At 35.0% G+C, this 17261-nt stretch overlaps 1 protein-coding gene across 3 annotated transcripts in view; it reads left to right on the top strand.

Moving 5' to 3' along the window:
• The window catches only part of LOC149782848 (uncharacterized), a 41581-nt gene extending 26453 nt beyond the window's left edge, over positions 1-15128 (top strand). For 2 of the 3 annotated variants that reach the window (XM_089934379.1, XM_089934378.1), the window contains exon 5: positions 1145-15128. In XM_089934379.1, the coding sequence (XP_089790505.1) occupies positions 1145-1483 (339 nt within the window). In that variant the 3' untranslated portion in view covers positions 1484-15128. The remainder of the gene's footprint in view (positions 1-1144) is intronic. The other variant, XM_089934380.1, reaches the window with a different exon arrangement.
• The last annotated feature ends 2133 nt before the right edge of the window (positions 15129-17261 follow it).

Here is a 17261-nt window from a genome sequence, read left to right on the forward strand (position 1 = left end):
TTTGAGTCAAGGTCAAAGTGCATTCAAGTGTTGGTTAGAGTTTCTTTGTTTACTTATATATGTATTTCCAAAACCAGTTGATGGGTCTTCTTGTTACATCGATTGAATCATTATGAAGATTAGACAGATCAGTGATTGACATGCTCACTTGCCCATTTGACCTTGGGGTTCATTGTGAAGATTAGACAGATCAGTGATTGACATGCTCACTTGCCCATTTGACCTTGGGGATCATTTTGAAGACTAGACAGATCAGTGATTGACATGCTCACCTGCCCATTTGACCTTGGGGATCATTGTGAAGATTAGACAGATCAGTGATTGACATGCTCACTTGCCCATTTGACCTTGCTGTTCATTATGAAGATTAGACAGATCAGTGTTTGACATGCTCACTTGCCCATTTGACCTTGCTGTTCATTATGAAGATTAGACAGATCAGTGTTTGACATGCTCACTTGCCCATTTGACCTTGCTGTTCATTATGAAGATTAGACAGATCAGTGTTTGACATGCTCACTTGCCCATTTGACCTCGGGGTTAAGATCATCATCATTGAAACTTTGTATTATGGTTTTGGTTAAAGTTTTTTTCATTTGCTTTTATTTCCCAAACCAATAAATGGATTTTCTTCATACCTTGATTGAATAATTATGAATCAAATCAATCATTTTGCAATACTTTCACTAGCCTTTTGAACTTAGGATTATGTTACAATCAGAAATTTGCATTATGGTTTGTTTATAGTGCTTTTACTTTCTTAAATTTTGCAAACACTTTGTGAAGTTTCTTCATTTATTAACTGGACACTTTGACATTACGACAATTCATGCTGCAACATAATTGCCCATCCTTTTGATGTAGGGGTCAAGGTCATCCATATTACTGCAATATTTTGATCAAATCTAGGCTGGACATGCAAGCCCAAGCATTCTTGTTTAACAGTAGGATTATCCACAATATGACAGTTATTTCAAGACAGGTAATTAGGTAAGCCTTTGACATATAAAATCTATCTATAGCCTCAACATTCTCAAACATCACCCACCACATACATACCACCACATATATATCAAATGAGGTTAAAAACTAACATTGCCATTCTTCTTCCTTTCATGCAAGTAAGTTTGAATTTTATTTTCAGAATCGAATGTCATCAACAGAGGAACCACGGACACCACCACCCACTTATGACATAGCATTACACCTTCTGGCAGTGAGTGATGATTCCATCCTTAACAAACTCAAGAAGCCTTGCCCATCCAAGCTGATACGACGAAGTTTATCGCTTAATCAAATTGGGTCAGATCTGACACAGACTCCTCAAACTGCAATTACTCCCAATAAAAGAGCATGTGAATTTAATAAAAAAAACTGCCCATGGAAGTTTAATTTCTCTAGACAGTTCAGCTTAAATTTGCCCAAAAAGTCTGAGAGAAGACTTCAAGAAACAGATAAAAGTGCTCCAGTAAACCTTTCCTAGCCATGACTTAAACTGGAATATGAATGCAAATGTTGTATAACCTATCATCATTGAATGTGTAACAGTTTCATAAATATGACATACAAACATATAATAGTTTATAACTGTTATGAAAATATATCTGCCTGATTTGATATTTGTCAAAGGTAAGGAGCCAGAACATATTTGAACAGGAATGATTTTGGAAACTCAAATCCAAAATCAATGTCTTGTAAACATATCTTGATTTTAATGTCAATTTTGTACATATCATAATCACCAGCATTAAATCCCACCTTAACATATATAGAGGTTCTAGGGAACAAAGCATTTATATTTTCATTGCTCACGTTCATCCCCATTTTTCTAGACATTCTCTCTTGGCCAGAATGCATTCACATTTGTATGTAAACTCGTGTGCTTTTTTTTTAATTTGCAAAGCAGCATTATGGGTAAAATAAATTTGAAGAAAACCTTATACCATTGTTCCTAACATCGGCTACAGTGGGTAGATGTAATCAGCAATAATACCCATCCAACCAGTCTATTTATTATTGTTATATTAAAACAGAATTATTTAATCTCTAAATATACATGAAGCATACAGTAACCAGTTTTCACAAAATGATGAATGCAGAAAAATCCTATTGATTCTCAGGAAGTAGCAGAGAGAGAGGGATTCTACATTGTTCACCAAACACTTGATAAAATGTATTAATTTGTTGCTTGATCACAGTTAGCTAATCTGGTACAGTGCAACTCAGTACAACAATGGTTGCTTTTTGTAACTTTCAACTCACATGTATATGTCTGGATTTGCTTTTCCTTTCTTATAGTGAGTTCATTTGTGCTTATTTTATTGAGTTTGTGGCTGGCATTTTCCAAAATCACACACTCCCTCTCTCTAATGCACACTCATAAACAGAGAAGTATATGTGCACAAACACTTGTTTTTACAAATTTGTGACTGCTAATGACATGCACTTGATTGATCGAAAATTGATTGGCTACTGTAAATATGAATGAATGGTGGCAACTCAAGCCATCATTTCAACACAATCGGTATATACCATTTGAAAGATCTTTTATTGATGGTTGGCAAGTATGCATTTAATACCTTTAAGGGGCTTTTGTTCTGAGCCCTTATGACTACAGATATCAGCCTGAGAATTCAATCACTGTAAAGTAAAACAAAGCATATTAGAATAAACAAAAAGATATAATTTTGTCTTTTTGAACCCATAAATGCTTTATGAATTTCCAATATGGGCCATTGGGTGCCAGAGATGACAAATTTGAATTGAAAGTGCAGACTATCATTTGGCTCAGTTTCATTGCAAGTGATTAATTATGAAACCATTGAATTACTCAATGTATTAAGATTTTTAATTAATGTCAAGTGATTGGAAGATTAAGCCACAGTGATACTACAATTGTGATGGTTTACATTTATGATTGTATGATTGTATTACACTGGATAATAGTGAGTGGCCACTTTGAAAAGTCGCATTTGTGTCTGTAATAACTGACATGTATTAGAAATGCTCTGGAAATTAATAAACATGATGAAATCTAGGGGATTTGGATTAAAAAGGGTAAGAATTTCAAATAGTATGCAGATCAGTAGAGATCAGACTTAGATGCACCAAAGGTAACACTGCTTTGAATGAAATTATGAAACTGTAATAACTGTCCACTGTATTGTCTTGAATTTTCATGCACCTTTTACTAATTATTGCTTCAGGTGTATTGATAGATATAGGTCAAATATTTACTGTAATTTTTTAAAATACTTTAAATGTGGACACTTTTTTTAGTGAGAAACCATTTCTTCGCAAATAAAATTAGAGAACAAAGCATAATGATTTTGTTAATTAATGATGTGCCACATAATGGAAGCTGTGAAAAATGGAAAACGATACAGTATAACGTTGTACCACATATTGGAGGCAAAGAAAAATGAAAAACAATACAGTAGTTTGGTGTACCACATATTGGAGGCTATGAAAATTGAAAACAATACAGTACATTGGTGTACCGCATATTGGAGGCTATGAAAAATGAAAAACATTGTGAAAAATATAAGACAATTCTGTATAATGAAAGTCTACAAAAGATACTATCTTAATTTTATTTTGTGGCCCAATTTTTGTTTTGTCTTCTTTAAGCATCACAGCAGTTAACTAAATATTAATTGTTATGTGCATAAAATAGGCATTATTTCACCAATAAAAATAAGTGCAATTGAATTTTATATAATCTGTATAAAATGTATTTTATTTACTTTTTTTACTGTATATGTATGACTTGTTAACTCATTTGAAATTTAGAATTTGTTTCAGTGACCCTTCTTATGAGTAGCCAGAAATATTGTGAAAAGTTTAAATGTATGACTTAATGTGTAAGCAATTATTAAGCACCACTGTGATTCTTAGTGTTGTTAGGGTCCTGTCTGATCAAATCAGCATGGGATTTTCGTTAAATAACTTATCATGTCTGGTTGTTCCTAATGTTCTGATGTACAGTTACTTACTTTGCATAGGGTTTGATTTATAAAGAAAAGGAATTTCCCAGGTTTTCCTCATTGGTTATCCTGGTTATTTCAACAAAGACCTTGTCCATATTTTCCAGTCTGTAAGTCAATACTTTCTTGCCAGAAATTCTGGGCTTCATCTTATACTCTGAATTGACTTGTATATGGATTATGGCATTCAGGTTGCTTTATCTATGTTGTGTAAAAAACATTTATCATTTTGGGGAAGAGATTGTGTATGAAATTAATCTGACACCTGACATTGATAAGGATATTAAAATATACAATTTATCAGTATTAAATTCACATGCATCAGATGTAATTGTGATAGAGCAGCATGCACTTGTAATATATATTGTTTAAAATTGATTACATATTAGAATAGACAAGTTTGAAATTGAGTTACATTGACAAAGGTATAGATATTCCATCATATTTTTCTTCCTGCACTTCATGATCTAAATAAAATATGCCCCGATTTGAGAGGTTTCAGAATGATTGTAATCAATATTGTTCATTTATGTGACGATTGTAATCTTGCTTATGTCCTCACTGACAGAAATGTAAAAGCAATTCAAAGTAACATCTAGCATGAGCAAAACTCAACCAGATGCTAGTAAGTACAGGAAGCATACAAACATTTACTGATTAAGGTTAATTTTATTTGGTGGGAATGGAAAGGTCTTTGTGATATCAAAGAAAAATACACAGCATGCTAAATGGTGTGTGTGAGTGTGATGCAAAATGGTTATTCTTGGGATTTAACCTAATTTGGTTTAGATATAAATATTGTGATTATAAATATACATTATATATCTTTGAACTAAAGTAGCATGTTATGTATTTTTATCGTTTCCATTTACTATTTTATTATCTTTCTCTTAGGCAAGAGCTTCAGCTAAACAGGGGCAGTAAGTACAACATAGCATGACGGGCTGAAATCTCTCATATCAAGGCATATATTATTTGATCATGAGGTGCAAGAAGAAAAATCCATTGGAATACCTATGCCTAACTCTCTCCCTCTCTCTTTCTTCAAAACAAAACTGGACAAAGCATGCTAGCATCAGTGATGCTGTTTCCTGATTGCTAGTATTCTGGAATAGCATACAGTCATACCATTAATTTCATTAAACCAGAAGTTACTTGTGACAAAGACAAAGCCAAGGTATTGATCTGGAATTATCCTATACTCCTACTTGTATATGGATGAAGGATGGAAAATTTACAAAACTGAACAATTAGACCTCCACTCTGCATCAACTTAGGCAGGCAAATACAGTATATCTTGGGTATTGTTCCCTTTATTTTGATCTGTGAATAATGGGTGTAATTTGGTTATGGAGTATACAGATTGGCCTAATTTCAGAAGTGCTCTTTTTAAAATACTGCTAGCTCAACTTGGTCTGTTTTTCTTCGAATACATTCCCCAATCATACTGTGTTAGGAATATTAGCCCACTACCATGCGAATCCAGCCCTACTAAAAGACAGCAAAATTCTTGTCCATGTCAAATAGACAAAGGGCAGTAACTCTTATCCATTACCTCCCCTTGGCATCATCGGGTTTTGCCAGTTTTTAGCTTTGCTGCTGTACAGAGCACACATTGTACAGTTCATCCTCTGACAATCCAGCTGTTTTTGTATTCCTATTGGCCCATCATAATTTAAGACCTGTTCCCACCATGCTTTGACCTGTACAAGATTATTATTAGTTAGCATAACTGACTTGGTTTTGCTTACTCTGTCCATTACAGAGCTCTTATAAGTGAAATTCTATAATGTCAAGTGCAAGAAATTTAAGGCAAGGGAGGATACTCAAGACGCCTGCATTGTATGTCTGAAATGTATATCGATGTGACCTTGTGAAGTTTGCAGCACATGGTCATCTGGACAGCTGTGCTGCAAAAAGCAGCAGTGGGGAGAGAAAGGAGATCGAAATCATGCAGAGCTACAAGCCAGCCTGGCACACAGTGAGTGTAATGAGATGCTGGCAAAGCCATCTTATTCAGATCCAACTATAGAGTGAACTAAATTCAGCTTTCAAGCCTGCCATTGGACCATTTCAGAGGGGCTTCAGATTTCATTCATCCAAACACCTCCCCTCATCTCTCTTCACAAAAGTCCTGGCAGATCATGAGAATGATGCCTTCCTTCCACAGGAGATACTGTCAACTCAAAGGAAGCAGTGGAGATTGTGCAACAGCGACAATCCCCGGTGTTTTATTCGTGGCTGTTTCTAATTCAGAAAGCAGATGGTAAGCTAAGGCCCATCACCAACTTGAGTCTTGTCAACCGATTCCATTCATTCATTCATTCATTCATTCATTCATTCATTCATTCATTCATTCATTCACTCACTCACTCACTAACTCACTCACTCAATTCAAGATGGAAACAGTGAGGTCAGTCTGCCTCACCATCAGAAAAGGTGAGTATGCAATCAGTCTTGACCTGACCGACACATACTTTCATGTCGCTATCCACACCATTTCCTGCAAGTTTCTCCATTTCGCTTACATTAACACCATTCTTTCCTTTGGCATCAGCATCAGTCACTGGGCTTTTACCCAGATTATGGATTGCATCCTGTCCGTGTTCCAGTTGACATCTACAATGACAGCAGCATACCTGGACAACATCCTTAAGAAATACATGGTAAGTTCTATCCTTCTCCAAGACAGGAACTATCTCCTTATTCTTTTAGATCATCTAGGCTTTTTAGTGAATTGTGAAAAGTCAGACCTCTGTCCATCCCAGAACTTTGTCCATCTGGGAATGGACTTCTTAACCAACCAGAATTTTGTGCAGCTTCCTTGTGTTCACATTACCAGAATCGTTGACTTGTCGAGTCCATTGCCAACAAGACTTGGATTTCAGAGAGAGAATTCTTGCAACTCCTCAGTTTATTTGATGCAGCAGAAGACCTGATCCCGCTCAGCCATCTTTCTGTGTGGCGCTTACAGATGTCATTGTTAGTACAGTGGCACCTATTTTCAAGTCCCCACAAGCAAGCAATCATAATCATGCATGAGATTCGATCATTCCCACATGAGTGGAGCAACCCAGGTTGGCTGACCATCAGAATCCTGCTGGAGAAGCCCCAAGCAGAAATAATGGTATGCACTCATGCCAGTGAATACGTTCAGGGTACCACCTGTTGCCGGACTTCACCACCATCAGCATCATGTTGAAGCCAGGCTAATGGCCTTTGCACATCAAGATCCTCAAATTGAAAGCCATCATCAAAGCCTTTCACTTCTGGAGAGATTGACTCTCAGGGAAAACAGATGTTTGACAACTTGGTTGTGGTGTCTTATTGCCTCAGATGGGGGGGGGTACCAGATCACCTGACCTTTGTGTTTTGATTTGGTAGTTTCTACAATGGTGTGACAACCTCCATATCAACATCCAAATCAGACACATTCCGTGGAGACTCAATGCCTTGGCCGACACTATCCAGGAGAGGTCAAGTCTTTCACACAGAATGGTCACTCAATCAGTTGTCACTTGGATCTGCACACTTTGTCTACGTCTGAAGATCAACCTTTTTGTGATGAGGTGGAATCACAAGTTACCTACCTTTGTCTCTCCCGTTCTAGATCCAGAAGCTTGGGCTGTAGATGTATTGTCAGTCATTTGGGAGGGTTTGTGAGCCTTTGCCTACTCTCCCACAGTCCTGGTACTGAAAATATATAAGAAGTTACAGGGTCAGAAGATGATTCTGATAACCCCACTCAAATGGGACAAGTCCTGGGTCGCAGATCTATATAGCAATAGATCTGCCCAGGAAGATCCCTGCCAACCTGAATCTCCACAAACAACCATGGTGTTCCATCCCTGCCTGAACTGTCTTCTGAATGCTTGGCTCTTATTTGGACAGCCTTGCGAGACAAACAGTTTAAATGTTTGATCGTGGAGAGAATCTTACCCAATCACATTATTTAAAAACCCTCTCAACCACCCCGCCATGCAAGCATGTTCATTAGCATCTTGCTTATCTAAAACTAGAGACCTGGTGGTGCCAAAAGGAGGTAATGAGCAACAGTTACTGCCCTTTGTCTATTTGAAATAGGACAAGAAGATTTTTGTCTTTTAGTAGAGTTGGATTACGAGGTAGCAGGTTAATATTCCTAATGTAATGAGATTGGGTATGTATTCTGGGCATAAGAGGTAAATTGTGAAAAAGTCCCATAATTTCCTTTGCCATTTTTATATCTACTGTAATTTATTCATTACAGTTTCACAAGCTGATATTGTCTTATCTGGCAAATTCATTTTCCCTGTTTTAATAACTGATAAAGTTAACGTACTTTGGACTAGTTTAGGTTAATTTTTCAAGCACATGGGAGCAGTTATTATTTTATTAGCTGTCAGCTTTAGTTAGAGCATATTTTCTATAATTATCACATCTATAGAAATCTCCGTTAAATACATGAAAGTAGCATAGAGGCATTCCAACTGACTAATATTCTCTCCATTGTGCCAGTGAAAACAACTTTCCAGTTCCTCTCACATAAGTACGTCATTAACTGAAGAGTGTAACCTAAATAAAAATGGAGCCAATCTGATGTCCATTGTGGTTTCAACTGAGAGAATAGCTTTTTTGTGATGCATCCATGACTACTAGTTCTAATTCCCTGTTTTAGAATTGTATAAATTATTTCACTGTATAGCAAGTGATTGCTTCTGCATAGTAGGTATTTAATATACGGTATCTAGCTGATACATTGGTTTTTTTTAAAGTTTAAAATAATTTTAACGAAATTATTTTCAATGAATTGATATAAAATTATATATTCATGTAAAATAAATAAAACGGGGATTTTTAATATCATGACTGTTGTCAGCTAAAAATTTAAGATTTCCTGCATTTTCTCTCAGTATGTTTAGTACAATACCAGCTTTGAGTAGGTAAATTATATTTATTGGCATAAAGGTAAGTGACTTGTCTTATACCACAAGAATCCATTAGAAGCAAGCTGGTGATAATCCCCAATTTTCACTGGTGCAGTGTGACTCCAGTTTTGTTCCTGCCCAGGTCCTTCTTTCATAAAATGACCACTCTGATGGTTAGAGGGTCCACCTCGGATGCAGGAAGTTGCTGGTTTGAACCACGGCTGAGTCGTACCAAAGACTTACAAAAATGGTACAAACAACTACCTCGCTTGATGCTCATCATTAAGTGGTTAGTGTTAGGACTGGTCGACATAGTGTCAGGATAATGTGACTGGGTGGAACATCATGCTAAATGTCTGTGGCATGATGTCCTAGTGCTAGACATCACTATAAACTGCCATACTGCAGATATCGTAGCGATATGACTGAAAAATTGTTAAAGCTACGTTAAAAATCCAAATCACACAAACACACACGCATGTGCAGATAATCAAATGTAATGTGTTGGAGAGTATCTGAAAACACTGCATTTCCCATAAGACAATACATGTTTACCATTGGAGCCATGTCGCCATCTAATGTAAGCAGACATCAAAGCGATATGACTGAAAACTTGTTAAAGCTACGTTAAAAATGCAAATCACACACTTTCATAGAATGTCTGAGCTAAGTGTAAGAATTCAGCTCAAATTTTGCATGCTGATTATTTGTAAATTACCAAGTTTGTTGCTTAAAAATTTGTACTCAAGAAGTTTTATGTCTTCATATATCTTTTCATAGGTACTCTATTCCCATTGCCTGTTGTAAATGATCTTGTAGTGTTTCTTCTGTAGATGTGCGAGTAGATACCAGTCAGTCAATTTAGCAATTTTCAGTTTATAACAAAGTTAAAATCTGTTTGCTTATTATCATTGTTGTTATTATTGTTATTTCGGCCCCGAGTGGCTGAGTGGTCTAAGGTACTCACTGTTATGGATCACTGCCATCTCACCTCTATCTGTGTGGGTTTGAGTCTTGGGTGTGGCCAGTGTTGGTACATGAAAAAGCTTGCCAGTAGTTTCTTGTGGGCCAGTGGTCCTTCCTGCACTAGTTATACTGGCTGCCATGTATAGCCTATCATGTACTGAAAAATGGCGTTAAACCCCATAACAACATTATTATTATTATTATTATTATTATTTTTATTATTATTATTATTATATGTTCTGTTATGCACACTATATCACATTGACACTGAACAGCATACAAGTAAACATGTTCCTTTGCTTTGTTGTTGTTCTTGGTTTGTGAGAAAGGAACTCATTTTCATAAATATAAATTCATAGGATTTACATTTGTACCTCTGAAGTGTTACATCTTGACAAATCAAAAGTGTAAATTTTAAAATGAAACTTTTCACCTTAAATATAAATGTATTGAGCTGCAGGTTGACAATCATTATATCTGATGTTGTGACACTTCATTATTTTGTCACACCAGGAAAGCATTATCTAAATATAGATCATCATGTTATTAATAGTTTGTGTTGTTGCTTTCAGATACCAGCTTGAAGTTTTGAATTTGCACTATTATTGTAAAACTATTAATGGTTTGTCCGTGTACCTTTAAATATTCTTCTAACCCTTTGCTAAAATAAATGACATGGACCCAACATACAGAAAGTTTCTTCAGTTGAGTTGATTTCTAAACACTCTTAACCTGCCTAGTTATTCAAAACAAGAAGCACATTTCCAATTTTAATTATTTACTGCCTTTAAAGAGAAGGTCACATTGCCCTTCATAATTCCTGTAGTGACTACAATAGGTTTCTGGTCCATGAAACCAGTGAGACTTAGCACTGAGCCAAATTTTCTTGTTTTATTATATTTATATATTCAGTCACCTGTTGCCTTATTACACTGTTATGAGTGTTTAATGTTTTAAAGGGAAATATTATATGTAATCAGAGGTCTGACAAGATTCAGTTATTTGATGCACAGTGTCATTTTGTATGAGAGATCATGTGAGTAGGATATTCAGGCATTGTGTTTAGATTTGTATCCATGTTAAGTGACCCATACATAAGCCCAATTAAGTTTATAGTATAATCCTGCTGCGTATGACTTGCATTGTCAGTCCTTTCTTGTCAACAATTGCTTGGATGAATTTGATGAAGAACAAGATCTGCACGTATTAAAGAGATAATCTTGCATCCAATAAGCTGACCTTGTTACCATTCTGGAAGTCAGGTTTCAGATCTGAATTTGATCAGTCTTGGAATATATCCCAATATCGTCAAGACTTTTTGGATAAATTTAATAATGGGATGCATGGATATTAATAAGGTGTTCTTTGCATCTGATTGGCTAAGCTTGTTGTCATAGAAACCATAGAGGCTTTGATCAGACTTGGATTATATCTTTCAGATCATGGATGAGTTTTTTAGTGAGCAAGCTACATTTGTATTTATGAAGTGATCTTGCACCAGACTGGCTGAGATTGTTACCACTCTGGAAGATATAGTGTCAATCTGATTTTGATCCAATTTCAAAACACAGGTCTAAATGAGTAGGATCTCAAATTTGTTCAATTCACACATATTATTGAGACGATCTTGCTTGACTGAGCTTGTCAACAATTTAGTGATTATATTTCTGGTCTAGTTTTTCTCAGATGTGATATAAAATAGGCTTAAATTGTTAGGGTCTTGGTTGAGTACAATTATGGGCAGGATCCATGCATATTAATGAGGTGATTTTACAACTGATTGTTTGAGCTTTTCAGCACTTTAGTGGTTCAACTTCTGATCATAATTTTGTGAATTTTGATAAATAGACATATATCGTCCCGAATTAATGTTATTATGAGCTTGTATGTTAATGAATTGATCTTGAATATTATTGAGCATCTTGAAAGACTTTCTGACCCAATTTTTTAATTTTACTTGGTAATTAAGAAATTATTGTCAAGATGTTGGATGGTTTTCATTGTGAGTGAATCTTTTACATACTTATGAGGTAATCTTTCACCTGATTGGCTGAAGCTTTATACCACTCTGGAAACAATATTTTTGATTGTTTTTTCTTCCAGACTTGGTAGATAGGACTATATATTCAAAATCATGGTTAAGTGTGATTATGAGTGAAATTAACTCATTTTAATAATGTGACTTTGCATCTGATTGACTGAGTTTGTCAGATTGCTTGAGCAGTTGCTGTACAACTGCTCCGAAGACTGAATTTCAGTTGAATTTTGCTCCACCTTAGGCTTACATTATCATTGTTGTAGATATATTCTATAATAAGTGAGATTAGCACATATTAATGACATGCCTTTCATCTGATTGGCTGGGGTTTCTTACCTCTCTGGATTGCAAGACTATATTTCTCATCTTGTTTCAATCCAACTTGGTAAATGGGTTTTTATCATCAAGATCTTGGATGACTTTGATTATGAGCAAGAGCCTATGCATATAATTAATGCCTTTAGAAGAAAACAAAAGTTTGTCAGGAGATATTAAAATTGGTAAGATGACTCAAGTTTGGAAAAATAGGTTGAGTTCTTACAATTACTACATAAAGCTGCTTAGCAAAATGTTCAACTGTTAAGTTGGCCAGGTGAGTGGCATCAGTACTGTTTGGGCCTCTTGTGAAGCATTGCATTCTTCAGCATTATCACTTGATCTGACCCTGGTAACACTAAGTGGTTTTGCTACTAATCAAAATTCAGTACTTCTTAATTATTATTTTAGGGGAGTACTTAACTGGTAGTACATATAGGCTGGACTTTTAACATGCCATTAAGCACTATACAGATAGACATACATTCTGGCAAGAGCACTTTTGCCTTGAAAAGTGACTTGTAATTGGTTTTAGTCCATTATGTTCAGCAGTCCTTACTTTACAAATGGAGACTAATTTTCCAAGCACATGAGCTAGCATTTGATTGTCTATTACATACAGAAATATGAATTGTGTTTAGGTTACTGATTGGCAGATTTATGTAAGTTCTCTGTACAGCATGCTTTTAAAAAAGGGTGCATTAAATGGCTAAGACAAAATAATTCTGATCTACAGAGGCCATTTTTTGTCAAACGTTTTGTTTCTTTTAACAGAATTAGTTGCAATAAATGTTAATATGCACACTGCATAAATAGATGTGTAAATAAGTATCTTTTATTGATAATTATTGCTAAATGCCAGCTGTTTTGCCAAAATATCAGTCCTTTGAATTTATTTTTTGCTAAAGCAGTGTAGTTTGTACTACATTGAAGTCCATGTTTTGTTAAGAACTGTATTACTGTTAGTGATTATTTTACAATTATGTTTAACATATTATAAGCAGTTTTAGAGAGTTGTGTGAAATTCTTCATCTTGACAGATGTTCAGTACTTTAAACCATATATTTTTTTTTACAAGCATTTAGTTTTCATTATTTTATTCAGACAACCTTGAAATAATTTATGTTAAAAGCATCATCATCACTTATATCAAGCGCTCAGTTTGTTACTAAAGCATTTGGCTAAAATTGTTTTTGCCAGAAATGCTGAATGTGTCTAATTTGCAAATCTAATGACAAGGTTTTTCAAATATCAAATGACAGTCAAGTATTGTGAGAAAATGATATTATTTCAAGATGTTAAAAGTAATATATATATATATATATATATATATATATATATATATATATATATATATATATATGTTAGATTTTTCATAGATTGTCAGCTGCTGTTATCAAACATTTGGTCAGATTTTGACGGCAGAATGAGTTAATGAGCCGCCTGACCATAAGGTCAAGGAAGCTTATGATATGGTCCTGTATTTATCATTTGTTGTCTATCAACATTGGCTTGTCCTTGATTTGAAGCTTGGAATACATATATGTATTGTAAAGATCTTGAACAAGTTAAGATATGAATGAGATGATCCTGCATCTGATTGGCTGACTTGTTACCACTCAGGAAACATTATCTGAATTTGATTAAACTTAGCATATGTGCTTATTTACCTTTAAGCTCTCACAAGTTTGAGAATTATTGAGATCTAATAGATAGTAATGAGCACCTGACTGACTGAGATTGGACTGGATTACAAAGAATGACCCCTCTGGACTCCATGTTTCTGATGCAATTTTGATCCAACGTTCGGATACATGATTATATCACAAAAATCTTGGTCAAGTTCAGTAATGAGAGACATCAGTACATATTAATGAGGATATTTTACAAATGGCAAAATCTCTTAATATTCAAGAATGTATTTTTCACTAGATTTTGATCAAGCTTGGTAGAACATCACAGAAAGAATAGTAGATGCTGGATGAATTGATGTTGAGTGAAATCTGTGCATTTAATTGGCTGCGTTCTTTTTAACCATTAATGGACTGGATTCCAGATCACACTTGATAAGCAGACTTATATTATCAAAATCTCAGATGTATGTCATTAAGAGCTAGATCCATAGATAATAATGTCAGAGGTTGTCTACTTCTTATTGGTTGCTTGTCAATACTGTAGCAACTGTGTTTGATCAGACTTGTTAAACAGTCTTCCAGCTTCAGGATATTGGATGGATTTAATTATAAGGAAGATCTTTGCATATTTATAAGATAATCTTATATCTGAGTGGATGAGACTGAATTTCAGTCAGATACTTCTACAGATCAGTAAATAAATGGCTATATTAATATAATATTCAGTTCTGTAATAAGTGAGATATGCATATATTGATGAGATATTTGGTCATAACCCCTACACTTAGGTCAAGGTCACAATAATGATAATGTAAAGCTGTGGTCTGTTTCCCTATCCAGACTGTGACTTTGTGACCTCTACAGATATTTTTAATGAAACTTTGCCCACACCAACACCTTATCAGACAATAGTCAGGTCCCAAGCTCAGAGGTCAAGGTCATTAGTGGGGAAAAGGTTATGAGATTGGCACATCATGTGCTATTTGTGGCATTTTTGTTGTATATGATCTGTACAACTTTCTTGCAGTATGTGAAGCAGTATGTGTCCTCAATTTTTGTATGACATACATTGTCTTTTTCATTTCTAAATATTGTGCAGTGAATGATGTAGCTTATATTGAACAAATTGGATGTACATTATTCTTTTATGAAGAGTAGCTTTGATGAAAAGTTGCATTTAAGTAGAAGATTCAAACTTTTTGTTTTTTTATAAGCATCTGAATGATGCATGGAATACAAAAGAAAGCCTTTGTTGTATATTGCAATAAAACAATAAAAAGAATTGGTCACTATGTTTATATAAAAACAAGAGCGTTACATGAAGAAAGAAGTTTCACACACACACACACACAAAACAGGTTTTTTAATTTGTTTATATTGTAGATCACAACAACAATATATTTTTATATTGCTATCATTGATCCCTTTTCTCAGTTTACCTCCATCGGAGGATATAAAGTCAAACACAGGGAGAGAAAATGCTCATTATCTGTGGCCACTTGATTCATAGAAAATGCAGTTGGAGTGGATAATATTTTCCTGTTTGATGTTTCTTCCCAGATTGTTTGCTTGATTAGTATCATATTTACCATCATTCATCAAAATTGGTATATAAATGCATCTCAGTGAAAGTAACTGAGTGATTCCAAAGTAAATCACTGCAGCTTGTTCTTCATGCTTGAGTGAATTCTTTATTTCCAAATATTGGTTCTGTGGACCATGCCTATCCTGCACCTTATGCATCTACATTCATTAAAATTTGTGTTAAAGCATGCTGGAAAGAATAACTCAGCCATGCCTAAAATAGGTCACAGTGACCTATTTGTAATACTTAATCAGCTCTGATACCAGTGGCATTTCATCCCATATCTGCAAGCAATTAACACTGCAGAAATAGGTCACAGTGCACTTTCCACATTTTAGCAACTTTGTCGCTAACAAAGATATTTGAGCCTTTATCTCTAATGCTGTTGCCAACTCTTACAGACTCACATTTGGATGCATCTGCCCTGGTACTGTTTCATTACATGGGTCACTGTGGCCTATTTGTGTTGCTTTATTGACCTCATCACAGAAGTGGAATATAATTGATGCTTTAAAATTGTCAGTTTTGCACTCATGAAAATTTCATGCATCATAACAAGCTAACCTGTAAAATACCAACAGGTTAGTATGACCTACTTTTGATGCTTGGATACTTGTCATCCGTATAAAATTTAAATCACACTTTCAACACTAAATATTCTATATTCATGTTAGTTCAGCACCATTGAGATAATATGACTACACATACATTTTTGGCTGATATACTAACCAGACTTGATTTACAAACATAAAGTATGATCAGCAGGAGGATTTGGCTTTATCTAACATTTTCCCTGGCCATGTTTTAACACTTTTCCTTACCCATTTTTAACACTTTTCCCTGGCAGTGTCAACACTTTTCCTTACCCATTTCTAACATTTTTCCCTGGCCATGTCAACACGTTTCCTTCCCATTTCTAACATTTTTCCCTGGCCATGTCAACACTTTTCCCTACCCATTTTTTACATTTTTCCCTGGCCATGTCTTAACACTTTTTCTTGCCCATTTCTAATATTTTCCCTTGGCCATGTCTTAACACTTTTCCTTACCCATTTCTAACATTTTTGCCTAGCCATGTCAACACATTTCCTTACCATTTCTAACATTTTTCCCTGGCCATGTCAACACTTTTCCCTACCCATTTTTAACATTTTTCCCTGGCCATGTCTTAACACTTTTTCTTGCCCATTTCTAACATTTTCCCTTGGCCATGTCTTAACACTTTTCCTTACCCATTTCTAATGTTTTTTCCTGGCCATGTCAACACTTTTCATTACCCATTTCTAACATTTTTCCCTGGCCATGTCTTAACACTTTTCCTTACCCATTTCTAAAATATTTTTTTTACCACTTTCACTTGTATAGTCTTGTCAGTCCAGAGTAACAAATTAGCTCAAATATAGAAGATGGGTTTACAGAAATTCTAGTGTGTCATTAAATTGGTAATATAAAATTGAGAACTTATTTGTATTTATTTGAATGTTTCATTGGTTGAGATAACTGACCAGTGTTTCATAACTTATTGACTTAGTAAAGTTTTGTGTTTAAGTCAGATTCTTACTGGGCAGTGTGGGCTGCAGAAGTTTGCAACTTTGTGTTTAAATTTGACAAGTACAGTTGGCTGCATTATTATAAATAATATGTCGGTTAATGTGGTTCAATCTCTCTAGCTCTCTGTGACACAAAAGAGGATTCAGGACCTAGCTTGCTGTGACACAAAAGAGGATTCAAGACCAAGATTGGGTGTAGGTATTTTTAATAAGGGCTACCAGTTTTTATTTAGCAAGTAAATTATACATTGAGGTATATAGATAACAAAGATTCTGTATT

The sequence above is a fragment of the Sinohyriopsis cumingii genome, chromosome 15 (genome assembly GCF_028554795.1).
Source record: "Sinohyriopsis cumingii isolate HCF-2022 chromosome 15, ASM2855479v2, whole genome shotgun sequence".
Classification (NCBI taxonomy): Eukaryota; Metazoa; Mollusca; class Bivalvia; order Unionida; family Unionidae; genus Sinohyriopsis; species Sinohyriopsis cumingii.